Source organism: Ornithorhynchus anatinus, chromosome 7 (assembly GCF_004115215.2).
Source record: "Ornithorhynchus anatinus isolate Pmale09 chromosome 7, mOrnAna1.pri.v4, whole genome shotgun sequence".
Classification (NCBI taxonomy): domain Eukaryota; kingdom Metazoa; phylum Chordata; class Mammalia; order Monotremata; family Ornithorhynchidae; genus Ornithorhynchus; species Ornithorhynchus anatinus.
In genome coordinates, this window is record NC_041734.1 from 76,487,498 (window position 1) to 76,503,081 (window position 15,584).

Consider the following 15,584-nt stretch of genomic DNA (forward strand, 5'->3'; position numbering starts at 1 on the left):
TAATGTGTGCTTTCATGGTGCGATTCGGATACAACATTCCTGAAGAATTAGGGCACATTCTTTTCTCAATGAGCGGTTTCATACTGCGTGGCCCGATTTTCAGCTGGCATGTCCTCTAGCCAATACAGATACAACACTGGACACTTTTACATCGATACAGGCCTCGAGGCCTCCCTCCATCTTAAGTCCTGCCATCAAGTTCCATGGCTCTGAAGTGGTGCCCAGGGCGGGCCTGGAATTCAGAGGGACATGGGAGAGGAAGCAGAAGACCTTTGAAAAGCAGCGTGACCTAATGCAACGGGCTCGGGCATGGGAGTCAGGAGACTTGGGTTCTCTGATCCCAGCTCCACCACTGGGCAAGTCACTTACCTTCTCTGTGCCTCAGTTTTCTCATCTGTAAAATAGGGATTAAATCCTACTCCCCACCCCTTAAACTGTGAACCCCATGTGGGTCAGAGATCGCATCTGACCTGAGTACCTTGTATCTACCCCCGGACTTGGCACAACTTTCTCCCCTGTCCTGCCATCAACCCCTGGCCCACATCCTACTGTTGTCCTGGAATGCCCTCCCTCTGCACATCCGCCAAACTAGCTTCAAGCCCCTTCTCTTCCCCCCTTCAAGCCCCTCCTGAGAGCTCACCTCCTCCAGGAGGCCTTCCCAGACTGAGCTCCCTTTTTCCTCTCCTCCTTCTCCCCTCCCCATCACCCCTAATTCCTGCCTCTGCTCTACCCCCTCCCCGCCCCACAGCACTTGTGTATATTTGTACATATTTATTATTATCTCTATTTTATTAATGATGTGTATATATCTCTAATTCTATTTATCTATTTTGATGCTATTGATGCCTGTCTACTTGTTTTGTTGTCTGTCTCCCCCTCTAGACTGTGAGCCTGTTGTTAGGTAGGGATTATCTCTATCTGTTACCGAACTGTACTTTGCAAGTGCTTAATATAGTGCTCTGCACATGGTAATTGATCAATAAATATTATTGAATGAATGAATGAATGAATACTACAATTATCATTATTAATAATAATAATAATATTTAAGGAATGTAACGCCTCTGGAGCAAGCGGGAGAAGAAGGGGAGGAGGGCAGTTTATAATATATGAAGATATGTAAATCAGTGCTGTGATGTTGGGGTTAATAATAATAATGGCATTTGTTAAGCACTTACTATGTGCAAAGCACTGTTCTAAATCCTGGCGGGGGGGGGAATACAAGGTGATCAGGTTGTCCCAGGTGGGGCTCGCAGTCTTAATCCTCATTTTAAAGATGAAGTAACTGAGGCACAGAGAGGTTAAGTGACTTGCCCAAAGTCACACAGCTGACAAGTGACGGAGTTGGGATTAGAACCCATAATAATGTGGTATTTGTTAAGCGCTTACTATGTGCAGAGCACGGTTCTAAGCATAGGGGTATACAGGGTAATCAGGTTGTCCCACGAGGGGCTCACAGTCTTAATCCCCATTTTACAGATGAGGTAACAGGCACAGAGAAGTTAAGTGACTTGCCCAAAGTTACATAGCTGACAAGTGACGGAGCCGGGATTAGAACCCATGACCCCTGACTCCTAAGCCTGGGCTCCTTCCACTGAGCCACACTGCTTCAATGTGTTAATATGTGTTATGTGTCCACAGGCCATAGACTGAAGTGTGCATGTAACACAGAAAGGTCTGCGTTGGCCCTTCTGTGCCCTTTAGGAATTTGCAATTCACCCCTCTTTCAGCCCCACAGCACTTAAGTACATATTTACAAATTTATATATATTAATGTCTGTCTCCTCCTCTAGGCTATAAACTTGTTGAGGGCAGGGAACGTGTCTACCAACTCAGTTGTATTGTAGTCTCCCAAGCCATTAGTTCAATGCTCTGCACATAATTAGTGCCCAATAAATACGACTGATTGAATGCTGCAATACGTTTGATGTCACGTGCATCTCCTTGTCTGGCGTCCACGAGAGCGCCAGCGGCCACCCTAGTCAGTAGTCGAGCTGCATTATATCATGGGTTCTCCTTATTGTGAGCTTTTTAAGAATACAACTCCCAGGTTTTAGGAGAACTGACTATTGTCCAAATTTAAAAAGTTCCATAAACTAAGTTTAAGAGTCCCGTCAGAAAACAGATGTTTTTGGAAAATGAACTCTGTTAATAATAATAATAATAATGTTGGTATTTGTTAAGCGCTTACTATGTGCCGAGCACTGTTCTAAGCGCTGGGGTAGACACAGGGGAATCAGGTTGTCCCACGTGGGGCTCACAGTCTTAATCCCCATTTTACAGATGAGGGAACTGAGGCACAGAGAAGTTAAGTGACTTGCCCACAGTCACACAGCTGACAAGTGGCAGAGCTGGGATTCGAACTCATGAGCCCTGACTCCAAAGCCCGTGCTCTTTCCACTGAGCCACGTCTGGAAGTACATACAATTTCAATCGGTATTATTTATCCTTGACTACCGAAAGCACTTCAAAGCATAACAAAATTAATGGGAAGATATCAATATAAATATCTTTGCAATTGACATAGCAGCAATCTGTTTTGAGGGGACAGCAACAGAGACACTGTCACTTCACAAAGCTTACCGTGCTGGACAAGTAGCTTTGTAGTGCTGACGGGAAGCGTTTTCCTGTTCGCCACTTCTTTTGGGCTGAAAACCTTTTCTCCTTGGTCCATACTGACATTCCATCACTATGGCTCTGCTTCCTGCAGACAGAAGCCAACTGTTATGTATTTATCCATGAGCTCAGCTGTTGAAGTCACTACATTAAAAATAATTGATAAGAACAATGATTTGAATTTTCCCTTCCAAAGATTATTTTTTAGGGAAAGAATAAGCAAGTAGGCGCCCATCTGAATTGGGAAGAGATGCTTCCATAAGTCAAGCCTGGATGAGGCTTATTATTGGCTCTAATTTCCAGGACTCTCAGCAATGAATAAATTTTACATCACCATAAACACTAGCTTAACATGTGATGGAGCACTGAATCAAATCTTTTCATTCATTCTCTTTTAGAAAAGCTGCATGGCCTAGTAGATAGAGCATGGGCCTGGGAGTCAGAAGGACTTGGGTTCTAATCCCAGCTCCGCCACTTGTCTCTGCTGTGTAACTTTGAGCGAGTCACTTCACTTCTCTGTGCCTCAGTTCCCTCATCTATAAAATGGGGATTAAGACTGTGAGCCCTATGTGGGCCAGGGACTGTGTCCAACATGATTGCCTTGTATCTACTCCAGCGCTTGGAACAGCGCTCAGCACATAGTAAGCTCTTAACAAATACCACAATTTTCATTATTATTATTTTTAAAGATATGGGTCTAATCTCCCCGAGGGTATTTATTATGCATTTACTTCTGAAGAATGTCGGCAAAAGATTTTAGAACGCTCTTTTTATTTATCTATCAGTATTTAGGAACAACTTGCAAAAATAAAAGTATACCTGTATGACAAGCGCACTTAGCCAAATTATCTGTAGGTGTTGAAACTGTGAAAGAGTTACAACCAAAATTCACCTGCATTGACGAAGGGGATTCCATCATATGGGACATACTGGGATTTCCACATCAACCGTGTAGCAGGCTTGGCTGGGCTTGGAGACTGGCGGGTCCCCCAAACGCTCTGGGTTTGCTGTTTGTGAACTGTGAGCACACTTTCTAACTCCGTCTCACTCACGCAGAAACCACGGTATGAATCCCCAATTTTCTGGAGGACCAAAAAAATATTTAGAAAACTTTCCTTAGGCGACTGCTCATTTGTAGACTGCAAGCTCCTTGAGAGCAGGAATTGCATCTAACCACCCTATTTTACTGGGCTTTCCCAAGCGCTTATTAAAGTGATCTGCAAACAGAAAGCACTAAATAAATACCACTGGTAGACTGAAGAACACAAAAATCAGCATGGTAAAAGATTTTGGTACTGTAATCTACCAGAAGCAGAAATGATTGACTGTTAGAATTGCATAAGAACCAGATTATTTTACCTTAGAAGAAAAAGATTTCCCTCAAAGGCTGTAAATTGAGAAAGTGCAAACACCCTATCTAAAAGGCATGATAAGAGGAAAGTGTTTTAGAACAAAGATTTTCAAAGGGTGGTTTAACTGAAAAATAGTTTTAAACTAGAAAGGGATGGGATACTAATAGGGTCCTTGTTCAGGAACAGAAAAAAAATCACCTCACAAACCACCTGTGATTGAGGGCCACTTGCTTCCTAATACTATCAAAGATTATTGAAAAGAATGTGATCTAATGGAAAGAGCACAGGATTCAAAGTCGAGAGACCTGGATTAGACTGTAAGCCCATTAAAGGGCAGGGACTGTCTCTATCTGTCACCGATTTGTACATTCCAAGCGCCTGGAACAGTGCTCTGCAAATAGTAAGTGCTCAATAAATACTATTGAATGAATGAATTCCAAACCCAGCTCTGCCATTTGTCTGCTGAGAACTTGAACAAGTCTCTTAATTTCTCCGTGCCTCAGTCTCTTCAAGTATAAAATGAAGACTTACTACTTATTTTCCCTCCCTTTAAACTGTGATCTCCATGTGAGGCAGGTACTTGGATCTGAATACATTATAACTATGTCAGCACTTAGTACAGTGGTTGGCATGAAGTAACTACTTAAATACCACAATTATTATTATTATGATCTTTATGTATCTGTGGAAACAAATTAATGCACCCTACGAGAACAAATTCATCAAAAGGATTAGAACAAGATGAATATGATACATTATCAGGCATTTTTTAAAGTAAAAGAACAAAAAAAAATTTCATTAACAAAGGAGATGCTTCAGCAACAGGAAGTCTGCAAATAGTTATGAACTGATTTCTGAGTCTATCCACCAGTTAAAGGCTACTCTTACCCCTTAAATCCCTCATCTATTAGGAGCCCTTCTCCTCCCCTTTCAGATTTGCTGAATGCCAGAAGAACTGGGGAGGACAATCACCCCAAATTGCAGCCTGCTCCATGCACGGTTCCAATCATGGGGTAACCTTAATGGGGACTGAGCATATTTTGCTTTACCTTTGAGGGGGAAATTTCACAAGTTAGCAACAAAAAAAGGTCAAAATATACAGTTATTCCCATTCTCGCTGAGCTAGCACTTGGGGTGTTATTAAAATCTTCCTTCAGAAGCACTGCCTCATATTAATCCAAAAGAGTATAGCTCTAAACATCAGGATCGATGAGGAGGAGGAGGAAACCATCATCAACTTCCCTAGACCCTGTCAGCTCAGCATCTTACTGCCAGTGTTGAATGGACAGATCATTGGCTTGACCCAATCACCTACATTTGATCTGATTATTTTCTAACTGCTCCAGTGCTTGGTGCAGAGCTTGGCACATAGTGAGAACTTACTATTCACCATTATTATTGAATCCAGTAATTGCATTTCCATTGTCTTTTTTCTAGTAGATCTGATCCCCTTTTAATAATGACAAATAACGCTGTACCTACAGCTTCACTATAGCTATAGTAAGGCTTGTTAAGAATGAATGGTAAGATTTTGTTTTTGAAGTTCTACTGGGACACGTCAGACCCAGACTCAACATAAAGAAATGCAGGGGGATGAAAATCCAATTACGATCAAGCTTATTTTCTTAAAGGAGGTAGAACTCACAGTTTTTCCACTGAGAGGTTCACCTGAATCAGGAAAATAGGATTAGGTACCATTGAAATCAGGCCTGTAGCAGCAGGTTGCAAAAAATCTTCTTGATTTTGTATTTACGGTGGGCCTCCTAATCAATCCAAGCTAACGAACTGGGCCACTTTGGGTCGCACATCTACCCGTTGCCTTAATTTTCACTCCATTAACTTCCTTCTGGACCTTCTGCAGCCTGACCTTCGACCCCTTCATCCCACTGTGACCATGCTCTCTAAGGTCACCGTTGGCTTCCATAAGGCCAAGTCTGAAGGATTCTACTCCATCGTGATTCTCCTCAGCCTTACACCTTTTCAAATTGCAGACCGCTCCTTCCATGTCAAAACCCTAGCAAGCCTGTTTTTGACTGAGCTGGTACTAACCTTCTCCTTCTGACCTTTCTAACTGAGGAGGAGCCAGTGAAGAAAACTGAGGAAGAGCTGTCAGTTTCAAGGCGCTACAACAGAACACCCCACCAATTGGGTGCTGAGTAAATACTATTACTTATTTTACCAATTATGTATCTGCGGAAACAAATTAATACACCTTACGAAAACAAATTCATCAAAAGGATTAGAACAAGATGAATAGGAAGGATTATCAGGCATTTTTAAAAGTAAAAAAAAAAAACAGAAAAAAAATTTCTTCATTAATAAAGGAGATGCCTAAGCAACCGGAAGTCCGCAAATACAGTTACAAACTGAATAAATACAAGCAAAAGCAGCCTACCTGCAAAACCATGAAGGAGCAAGAACGCCTTACATACTCACAAGACAGCTAACATTATTATAATTATTTTTAATGGTATTTGTTAAGCGCTTACTATATTCAATAGAATTTTTGAGCGCTTACTATGTGCAGAGTACTGTACTAAGCACTTTATGCCAGACATTGCATGAGGTTTGAGGTAGATACAAGCTAATCAGGTTGGATGCAGTCCCCCTCCCACATAGGGCTCGCAGTCTTAATCCCCATTTTACAGATGAGGTAACTGAGTCACAGAGAAGCTGAGTGACTTGCCCATGGTCACACAGCAGATAAATGGTGCAGCCAGTTTAGAAGCTGGGTCCTTCTGACTCTGAGGTCCGCACCTCTCGCTGTGTTTATTATTCTGTTAAAATAACAGCGCTCAAGCGAACTTGATTGTAAAATTTTTCCAAGGCTAAACACTATATCAAAACATGAAAAACAGAGAGATTTTCCTCCTACTTTTTGCCACTTTAAATTGACATATATTTTTACGCTGGATATAAGCATCAAATATTTAATCAATGCCCATATAGTATAGGTCACTGTACTATGTGCTTCAGCAATTTACAAAATTTATGTTTTACATTTCTGGCCTGGAAGGAACGCAGAATTTAATAGGGAGAGAAGATGGATAAAATCTGATTTTTTTATGGCATTTGTTGAGCACTTTCTTTGTGTCGAGCACTGCTCTAAGTGGTTGGGTAAATACAAGTTAATCAGGTTGGATACAGCCCCTGACCTACATCGGGTTCACAGTCTAAGTAGGAGAGGGAAAAGGTGTTGAATCCCCATATTAAAATTGAGGAAACAGAGGCCCACAGAAATGAAGTGACTTGCTCAGGATCACCCAGCAGGCAAGTGACAGAGTCGGGATTAGAACCCAGGTCCTCTGACTCCCATACCTGTGCTCTTTCTACTAGGCCATGGTGCTTTCCCCAAGAATCACCATAGTCAGTCAATCATACTCTTACAATTCCATTTATTTGTATTTAATGAGCACTAATCGTGGGCAGGGCATTGTACTAAACACTGGGAGAGTACAATACAATAAACAGACACATACCCTGCCGCAGTGAGCTTATAGTGCAGAGGGGGAGACTGACATTAATAGAAATAAATAATTTACAGACAATGTACATAAGTTCTGTGGGGCTGGAAGGGGGGATGAATAAAGAGAGCAAGTCAGGGTGACCCATATGCAGAGCACTGTAATAAGCACTTGGGAGAGTACAATACAACAGTAAGCAAGTTTACAGATTATAAAAATTACATATCCATCAGTGTGAGAGTATGTTGGATATATTGGGGCTGGCAAGTAGTTCTGTGATCATCAGGTTAAGGTCATTCTCCTATATTGACAAAAACATACACACATACATACATAGGATAAATCTTCCCAAGAGCTTTCTTACTATGGATGAACTGACCAAAGTTAGGATTGTTTCCAGCCCACCTCACAGTTCCTGAGACGCCGGGCCCATGTAGGAGTGTTGGGAGGAAGTGCCTGGAGAGGAACAGGAAAGGGGTCTTCCACTATTCTAAAAGAACACACAAATCAATCAAAGGGGGAAAATGTTCAAATGCATCACAGTACTTTGTATATGTCCAGAACAGCAAATGGCTTTAATAAGAGAAGATAAGATATTCCCCACTGGCCCTGGTCAATGGTCTTCCGACTAAGAATTCCCTCCCTGACAGTGGAACCATCAGCATTTGGAGACCCGCTGTGATAACTGCTATCCCGTACTCACGGAAAGACCATCTAGTATATCATCCTTCTATTATAATCGCACTTAGAATTAGAGCCTTCTAGTAGCCTTTTTCCCCTCTACTGTTCCACTTACTCCTTGAACATGAATTTATCCATTTACCCTCAAACCTTGAGATATTTTACGCTTGCTCCATTTGCTTTGGCAGACGATTCCATATAATTTACTAACTACAGTGTTGTAACATTTTTCTTTCATTGCCTTGGAATGTACCACCTTCAATCAGTCAGTGGTATTTATTAAGCACTTACTCTGCGCACAGCACTCTACCAAGCACTTGGGATAGTATAATAGTACACTGCTCTGCACATAGTAAGCACTCAAATACCAACGATTGATACAAGAGAGTTGGTAGACATATTCTCTGCCCATAAGGAGCATGAAGTCTAGCTGAGGAGACAGACACTACTATAAATTACATATACGTAAATAAATGCCATGGGTCTGAGGGTGGGGTGAATATCAAGTACAGTGCAGCATGGTATAGTGGATGGAGCATGGGCCTGGGAGTTAGAAGGTCATGGGTTCTAATCCCAACTCCACCAATTGTCTGCTGTGGGACCTCGGGCAAGTCATTTCACTTCTTTGGGCCTCAGTTACCGCATCTGTAAAATGGGGATTTAGATTGTGAGCCCCACGCGGGACAGGGATCCTGTCCAAACTGATTTGCTTGCATCCACTTCAGCGCTTAGTACAGTGCCTGGCATATAGTAAGAGCTTAACAAATATCATAATAATAATATTAATAAGGGTACAGATCCAAGGGCCTAGGCTATGCAGAAGGGAGAGGGAAAGAGGGCTTAATCAGGAAAGGCCTCTTGGAGGAAATGTGATTCTAATGAGGCTTTGAAGGTAGGGAGGGTGATGGTCTCTCACAAATGGAGGGAAAGGGAGTTCCAAGTCAGAGGGAGGAGATGAGCCAGGGATCAGTGGCGAGACAGATGAGATGGCGGCACAGTGAGTACGTTGGAGTTAGAAGAGGAGAGTATGTAGACTAGGTTGTTGTAGGAAATCAGCTAGAAGATGATGATTATGCATTTGTTAAGTGCTATGTGCCAGACACTGTACCAGACACGGAGAAGCAGCGTGGCTCAGTGGAAAGAGCACGGGCTTTGGAGTCAGAGCTCGTGAGTTCGAATCCCAGCTCTGCCACTTGTCGGCTGTGTGACTGTGGGCAAGTCACTTAACTTCTCTGTGCCTCAGTTCCCTCATCTGTAAAATGGGGATTAAGACTGTGAGCCCCATGTGGGACAACCTGATTCCCCTATGTCTACCCCAGCGCTTAGAACAGTGCTCGGCACATAGTAAGCGCTTAACAAATACCAACATTATTAAACGCTGGGGTGAATACAAGCAAATTGGGTTGGATACAGTCCCTGTCCCACGTGGGGCTCACAGTCTCAATCTCCATTTTACAGATGAGGCAACTGAGGTTCAGAGAAGTGAAGTGACTTGCCCAAGGTCTCACAGCAGATCTGTGGCAGAGTCCCAGGCCTGTGCTCTGTCCACTAGGCCATGCTGCAGATAGGAGGGGGCGAGCTAATTACTTTAAAGCCGAGGATAAGAAGCTTCTGTTTGAAGTGGAGAAGGATGGGCAACCCTTGGAGGTTCTTGAGGAATGGGGAGACATGGACTAAGCTTTTTTTAGAAAAATGATCTGTGCCTCATAATAATAATAATAATGATAATGATAATATTTGCTAACTGCTTACTGTATGTCCAAGCACTATTCTAAGTGCAGATCAGATCAGACACACTCCCTGCCCACACGGGGGATCACAGTCTAAGTAGAAGGGAGAAGAGGTATTTAATCCCCATTTTATAGTTGAAGAAACTGAGGCACAGAGATATTAAGTGACTTGCCCAAGGTCATACAGCAGGCAAGTAGTGGGGTCAGAATTAGAACCTAGGTCCTTTGAGTCACAGGCCTAGGCCATGCTGTTTCTTCCCACCCACGCTCTGTCCCTCCATCACTGTAGACAGCAGCACCATCCTCCGTCTCACAAGCCTGAAATCTTGGCATTATCCTTGATTCATTTCTCTCACTCAATCCACGTAGTCAATCCGTCACCAAATTCTGCCAGTTCTACCGTCACATCATTGGTAAAATCCACCCCCTCCGGCAAACAATCGTATTAACTGAATACTTATTGGGCAGAAAACACCGTACTAAGCATGTAGGAGAGTATACAATATAACAGAATTGAAAGACATATTTACTGCCCATAATGAGCTTATCTAAACTGCTACTCTGCTTATCCGAGCACTTAATCCTTCCCACTCTGATTACTGCATCGCCTCCTTGCTGACAACCCGGCCTCCCGTTTCTTCCAACTCCAGTTCATACTTGGCTCTGCTGCCTGGGTCATTTTTCTACTAAATGGTCAGAACACAACTCCCCATTCCTCAAGACCCTCCAGGTGTTTCCCATCTACCTCCGAATCCAACAGGAACTCCTTATCACTGGTTTTAAAGCTCTGAATCACCTTGTCCCCTCCTATCTTACCTCATGATTTCCTATTGCAACACAACAGGCTCACTTCACTCCTCTAAGGCCAACTTATTCACTGTAGCCTGATCTCATCTCTCAACTCCAAACCCTCACCTAAGTCCTGCAACTCCCTCCCCACTCATAGCTGACAGTCCATCTCTCTCTCTCCCACCTTCAAAATCTTATTATAATCAAATTTCTTCCAAGTGGCCTTTTCCATCCCTCATTTCCCCTTCTCCCTCTCCCTTCTGCACTGCCCTTCTACTGGCCCCCTTTGAGCACTCAATCACCTCAGCCCCACAGCACTCATGTAAATATTTACAATTTAATGTCTGTCTCTCCATCTAGACTGTAAGCTCCTTGTGGGGAGGAAACATGGTTTACCAACTCCGCTACCTTATTCTCCCAAACGCTCAGTACTTGTGCTCCACATTGTAAGCATTCGAAAGATACCACTGATTGGCTGCAATATGGACTGGAGCTGGGAGAGACAGGAGGCAGGGAGGTCAGCAAAGAGGCTAATGCAGTGTCAAGGCGGGACTTGATGGAGCTGAATCAACATAGTAACAGTTTGGATGGAGAGGAAAGAGCGGATTTTAGCCATTTGGTAAAGGTAGACCCCACAGAATTTGGTGACGGGCTGAATATGTGAGTTGAATGAGAGAGAGGAGTTGAGGCTAAAGCCAAGGTTACGGGCTTCTGAAACAGAATGGATCAGGGTGTTGCCTACGGAGATGAAAAGACAAAGGAGGACAGGGTTTGGGGTTTGAAGATAAGGAATTCTCTTTTGGAGATGTTAAGTTTGAGATGTCTGTGGGACATCCGGGTAGAGATCCAGGTAGACCCAGAAATGATCTAGCATTGGGGGATTTGGTGAACAACCCACACATATTCATGGTTTTGAAAGCTTTAAGAAATGCTCTAAAACTTGATCTCTCCAGAAGGAAAAATCCTATTCTTTTCAAAACCCCCTCATATAAAATCTACTCTACCTCCTAATCATTTTGGTTCCTATCATTTAGTACCTTCTCAAAAAGCTCTATGATATCCTTACAAAAATGAAGTGATCAGGACTAGTTAATGTACTATGATCGTATATAACATTATATATGATTATATATATGAGAAGCAGCATGGCGTAGTGGGAGTCAGAAGGTCATAGGTTCTAATCCCGGCTCTGCCACTTGTCTGCTGTGTGACCTTGGGCAAGCCACTTTACTTCTCTGGGCCTCAGTTACCTCATCTGTAAAATGGGGATTGAGACCGTGAGCCCCACATGGGACAGGGACTGTGCCCAACATGAGTGGCTTGTTCCTACCCTAGCACCTAGTACAGTGCCTGGCACAAAGTAAACATGTAACAAATACCATTGTTATTATTAAAACTTTTTTTGTTTTGTTTTCTAGAGTCTTCCTAATGTTGTCCAGTACTCTGTTGATCCTTTTGGCTACAGCCATTCATTGGACCAGTCGATTAAGGAAGCAGAAGTTAGATGGAGGTTAAACTTGCAAAAGTGTTCAACAAGGAACACCCAATAGAAGATTACAGATTACTATAGAAACATAGGATGTTTTGAAGGTAATTTGTTATAGTGACTGACAGATAATATGGGCTTCAGTATCTTGGCCTTTGCATTTTAGGTTTTTTACTAGCTTCAAATTCTGGGATTGTCAATTCAAAAATCAATCCCTATTCTTACACAGAAATTGAGTCCTAACAAAATTAAGCATTTTACATGTCTGCCTCTCAAAGGTCAACTTTTTTTAATCCCTTACTCGTAATATCCTTCTACATCAACCTATAAACTTGCTTCACTAAGCAGGGTGGTAAATCTGACTTTATTAATCAGTTTTATATTCTAACGCTAAGGATAAAATAGCTATGGAAGTCATAAATATTTTCTTTACCCAGGAGAAGGAAAAAAAAGTTTTAAAAAAGAAGACATAGGAATTATTTCTTCATTCTTCCAGAAACAATGATACTTAAGCTCACAAAATAAATTAACAAACACCTGAAACAGTTTATCACAAAGGAATTCAATCTGAAGAGAAACCAATTAATCATCTTTTTCAGAACACAATTAGCTCTCTATTCCTTTATGTCGCCCTCCTGAAAACTCCGTAACAGAAGGTCTTTGTAGATTATCTCAATGACAAATCAGCAGGCTTCACCCATTTATATATTTATATTATCCGGGACATCCTCCCAAAGATATTTCCCAAATGCCTTTCATATAATAAATCAAGAGAAATGTAGTTATGAAAGTAAATCTTACCCTTTGAATTAATTGGCTTTACTAAGTGATTTTTCCTGGAATACAGATATAGTTAAAAAGATGTCTGGGAGATTAAGTATTAGATGATCTCATCTTTCCAACTGACCTACCTGTTTCCTGTCTTTTTAGGCAACGGGAGGGATGCTTGTGGATGAAGGATGTAACTACTTGCATTGTCTGCTATTGCAGCCACTGTGACTGTCTGAAAATTCCCATCTTTGGGTTTCTCTTCCGAAACACCTTGACAACAAGAAGAAAAATCTCCTGTAATAACAACACGAGGATACACCGAACCATGATTTATCTCTGCTTGTATCATAGCTAAGAAAAAAACTTAGTCTTAGCAGACCATTCTACTGAAGGCAGTGGAGAGGTAAATTTTTAATTTAGAAACTCAAAAGTTAAACACTTCTGTAATCCATTGTTGTGTAAAAAAGGTAAAAAGAATTGTTTATTAATAATTACTTAACCTAATGGGAATCAAACCAAAAGTCTAATCCTTTCTAGTTTACATGCTCTTCAAGATTTCTTCATGAACTTTGTTCATGAAGTTGTACTAAATCATCCTTTTGAAAACAAAGGACAATGAAACTAAAACTAAATCATGCGCTGAATTCTCTCAATTCACATCAATTCCACTCAACCATGAGCTATCATTAGGGTGGCAAACAAGAACAGACAAAATGATGGAAGAGTGGGATGGTCTAGAGAAGTGGAAGAATTGTGCTCCGCAAGGCAGTGGAATTATGACAAAGGAAGATAACAGAAAGGAAAGTGGGAAGAGAAGTGAGGAGCAACAAAGAAGAAAATTACACGGTGAGGCTCGATGCTTCTTTTGACTAGAAGGGCAAAGTAGAAAAAAAAGGAAAGAAAACCAAAGAGGTGTGAAGATTAAATGATTGGGTTAAAAAGGTTGTGGTTAACCTTGGTTGCAATAGCTCCCTAAATCAGGCAAATGCCAGCCTAAAGTAATAATAGTAATTTTGGTATTTGTTAAGCACTTACTATGTGCAGAGCACTCTTCTAAGCGCTGGCGAGATACAGGGTAATCAGGTTGTCCCACGTGAGGCTCACAGTTAATCCCCATTTTACAGATGAGGTAACCGAGGCACAGAGAAGTCAAGTGACTTGCCCACAGTCACACAGCTGACAAGTGGCAGAGCTGGGATTTGAACCCATGACCTCTGACTCCTAAGCCCGGGCTCTTTCCACTGAGCCACGTTGCTTCTCAGTACAGGCCTTAACCAAAGTCTTTAAGGACAGATGCATTCTCTATGTCATTCTGTCAGTCAATCGTATTTATTGAGCACTTACTGTGTGCAGAGCACTGTACTAAGTGTTTGGGAGAGTACACTATAACAATAAACAGACACATTCCCTGCCCACAAAGAGCTTACAGTCTAGAGGGGGAGATGGACATTAATACAAACAAATTAAATTACAGATATGTGCATTAAGTGTGAAAGATTGGGTTAAAAAGGTTGTGGTTAATCTTGTCAGGTGCCATGCTCCCTAAATCAGGTAAATGGAAGTCTGAAGTACAGGCTTGAACCAAACTCATTAAGGAAAAACACATTCTCTGGGTCCTCTTGGAGGAGCCGGACTGTTCTTTTCTGATGGAAAAGGAACCATGCAGTCTTTGCCAAGCCAGTGTGATCAGCCCAAGAGCCTTTCCAGAAGCTGAGAACGCAGTTTCTTCGTTCCAGGCACATAATATCATCGGGAGTGATGAGCAGGGAAAAACATGGCGATGAAAACAGAGAAAGGAATGAATGGCTGGGGAAAAGATACACCAGAGAAATGGGATTTAACCGTGCAATTCCCATTGTAATCACTAAAAATTTACCTCTTGCCTAATCGGTATGGACCACTGTATGGGGGACTGAAGGAGTTTAACAAGAGGAAAAGCTCCCTGCCTTTGATGCGCTTACTAAAAAAATAAAAACATCTCCAGGAGCTGTTAGATTTGATTCTGTTACCGTTTAAAAGATTTATCATTTTCTTTATCATCAAGATTTTATGCTTTGTGGTTATTGAAGAAGGAAGCTGGAGCCAGTTTTGCTTGACAGAATTCCCACCCAAAGTAGAGGGCTAATTTGGGCACCAAGTGAATTAGGAACTTGATTTTTTTTTTTTATGCCCATACTTCTTCACTTATTCAGGATTTAGAGTCAATTACGAAATCAGGTTTAGCACTCAGTTCATAAAGCTGGTTTTCTGAAATATGTTGGGCCATAAAAAAACAACAAAAAAACCCTTAATCCCCCAACTTCACCAAGTAATACTCACCCTGAGAATTTGTCACATCCAAAAGCTGTCCCTGAGGAATCATCACTTGTGCCATCCCTGGCCGGGAAGATGGAATTACATGAAGCACCTGTCCATTTTCTGACTGGCTGGCAACAATCATCTTGAAACATAAGAATCAAATGAAGGTTTATTTTATATTCTGAATAATCTGCTCCATACTAATGGACCTAATTATTTGAAAATAAAGAATACATCTTATGAAAATACTCCGGGTTCAATCCCTAGGATCTCCACCTGGGATTTCTCCCCATCTAGACTGTAAGCTCACTGTGGGCAGGGAATGTGTCTGTTTTATTGTCATACTCTACTCTCCCAAGTGCTCATTACAGTGCACTGTACACAACACATGTTCAAT

General features: G+C 41.8%; 1 protein-coding gene across 6 annotated transcripts in view; it reads right to left on the reverse strand.

Moving 5' to 3' along the window:
• Positions 1-15,584, reverse strand: part of CARF (calcium responsive transcription factor) — a 59,080-nt gene that overhangs the window by 20,672 nt on the left and 22,824 nt on the right. For 4 of the 6 annotated variants that reach the window (XM_039912524.1, XM_039912526.1, XM_029069207.1 and 1 more), the window contains exons 5-9: positions 15,209-15,329; positions 13,030-13,183; positions 7,838-7,922; positions 3,509-3,698; positions 2,584-2,704 (exon numbers count right to left, since the gene is read on the reverse strand). In XM_039912524.1, the coding sequence (XP_039768458.1) occupies positions 2,584-2,704; positions 3,509-3,698; positions 7,838-7,922; positions 13,030-13,183; positions 15,209-15,329 (671 nt within the window). Of the gene's footprint in view, positions 1-2,583; positions 2,705-3,508; positions 3,699-7,837; positions 7,923-13,029; positions 13,184-15,208; positions 15,330-15,584 lie in introns of those variants that run through there. The other 2 variants (XM_039912525.1, XM_029069211.1) reach the window with 2 other exon arrangements.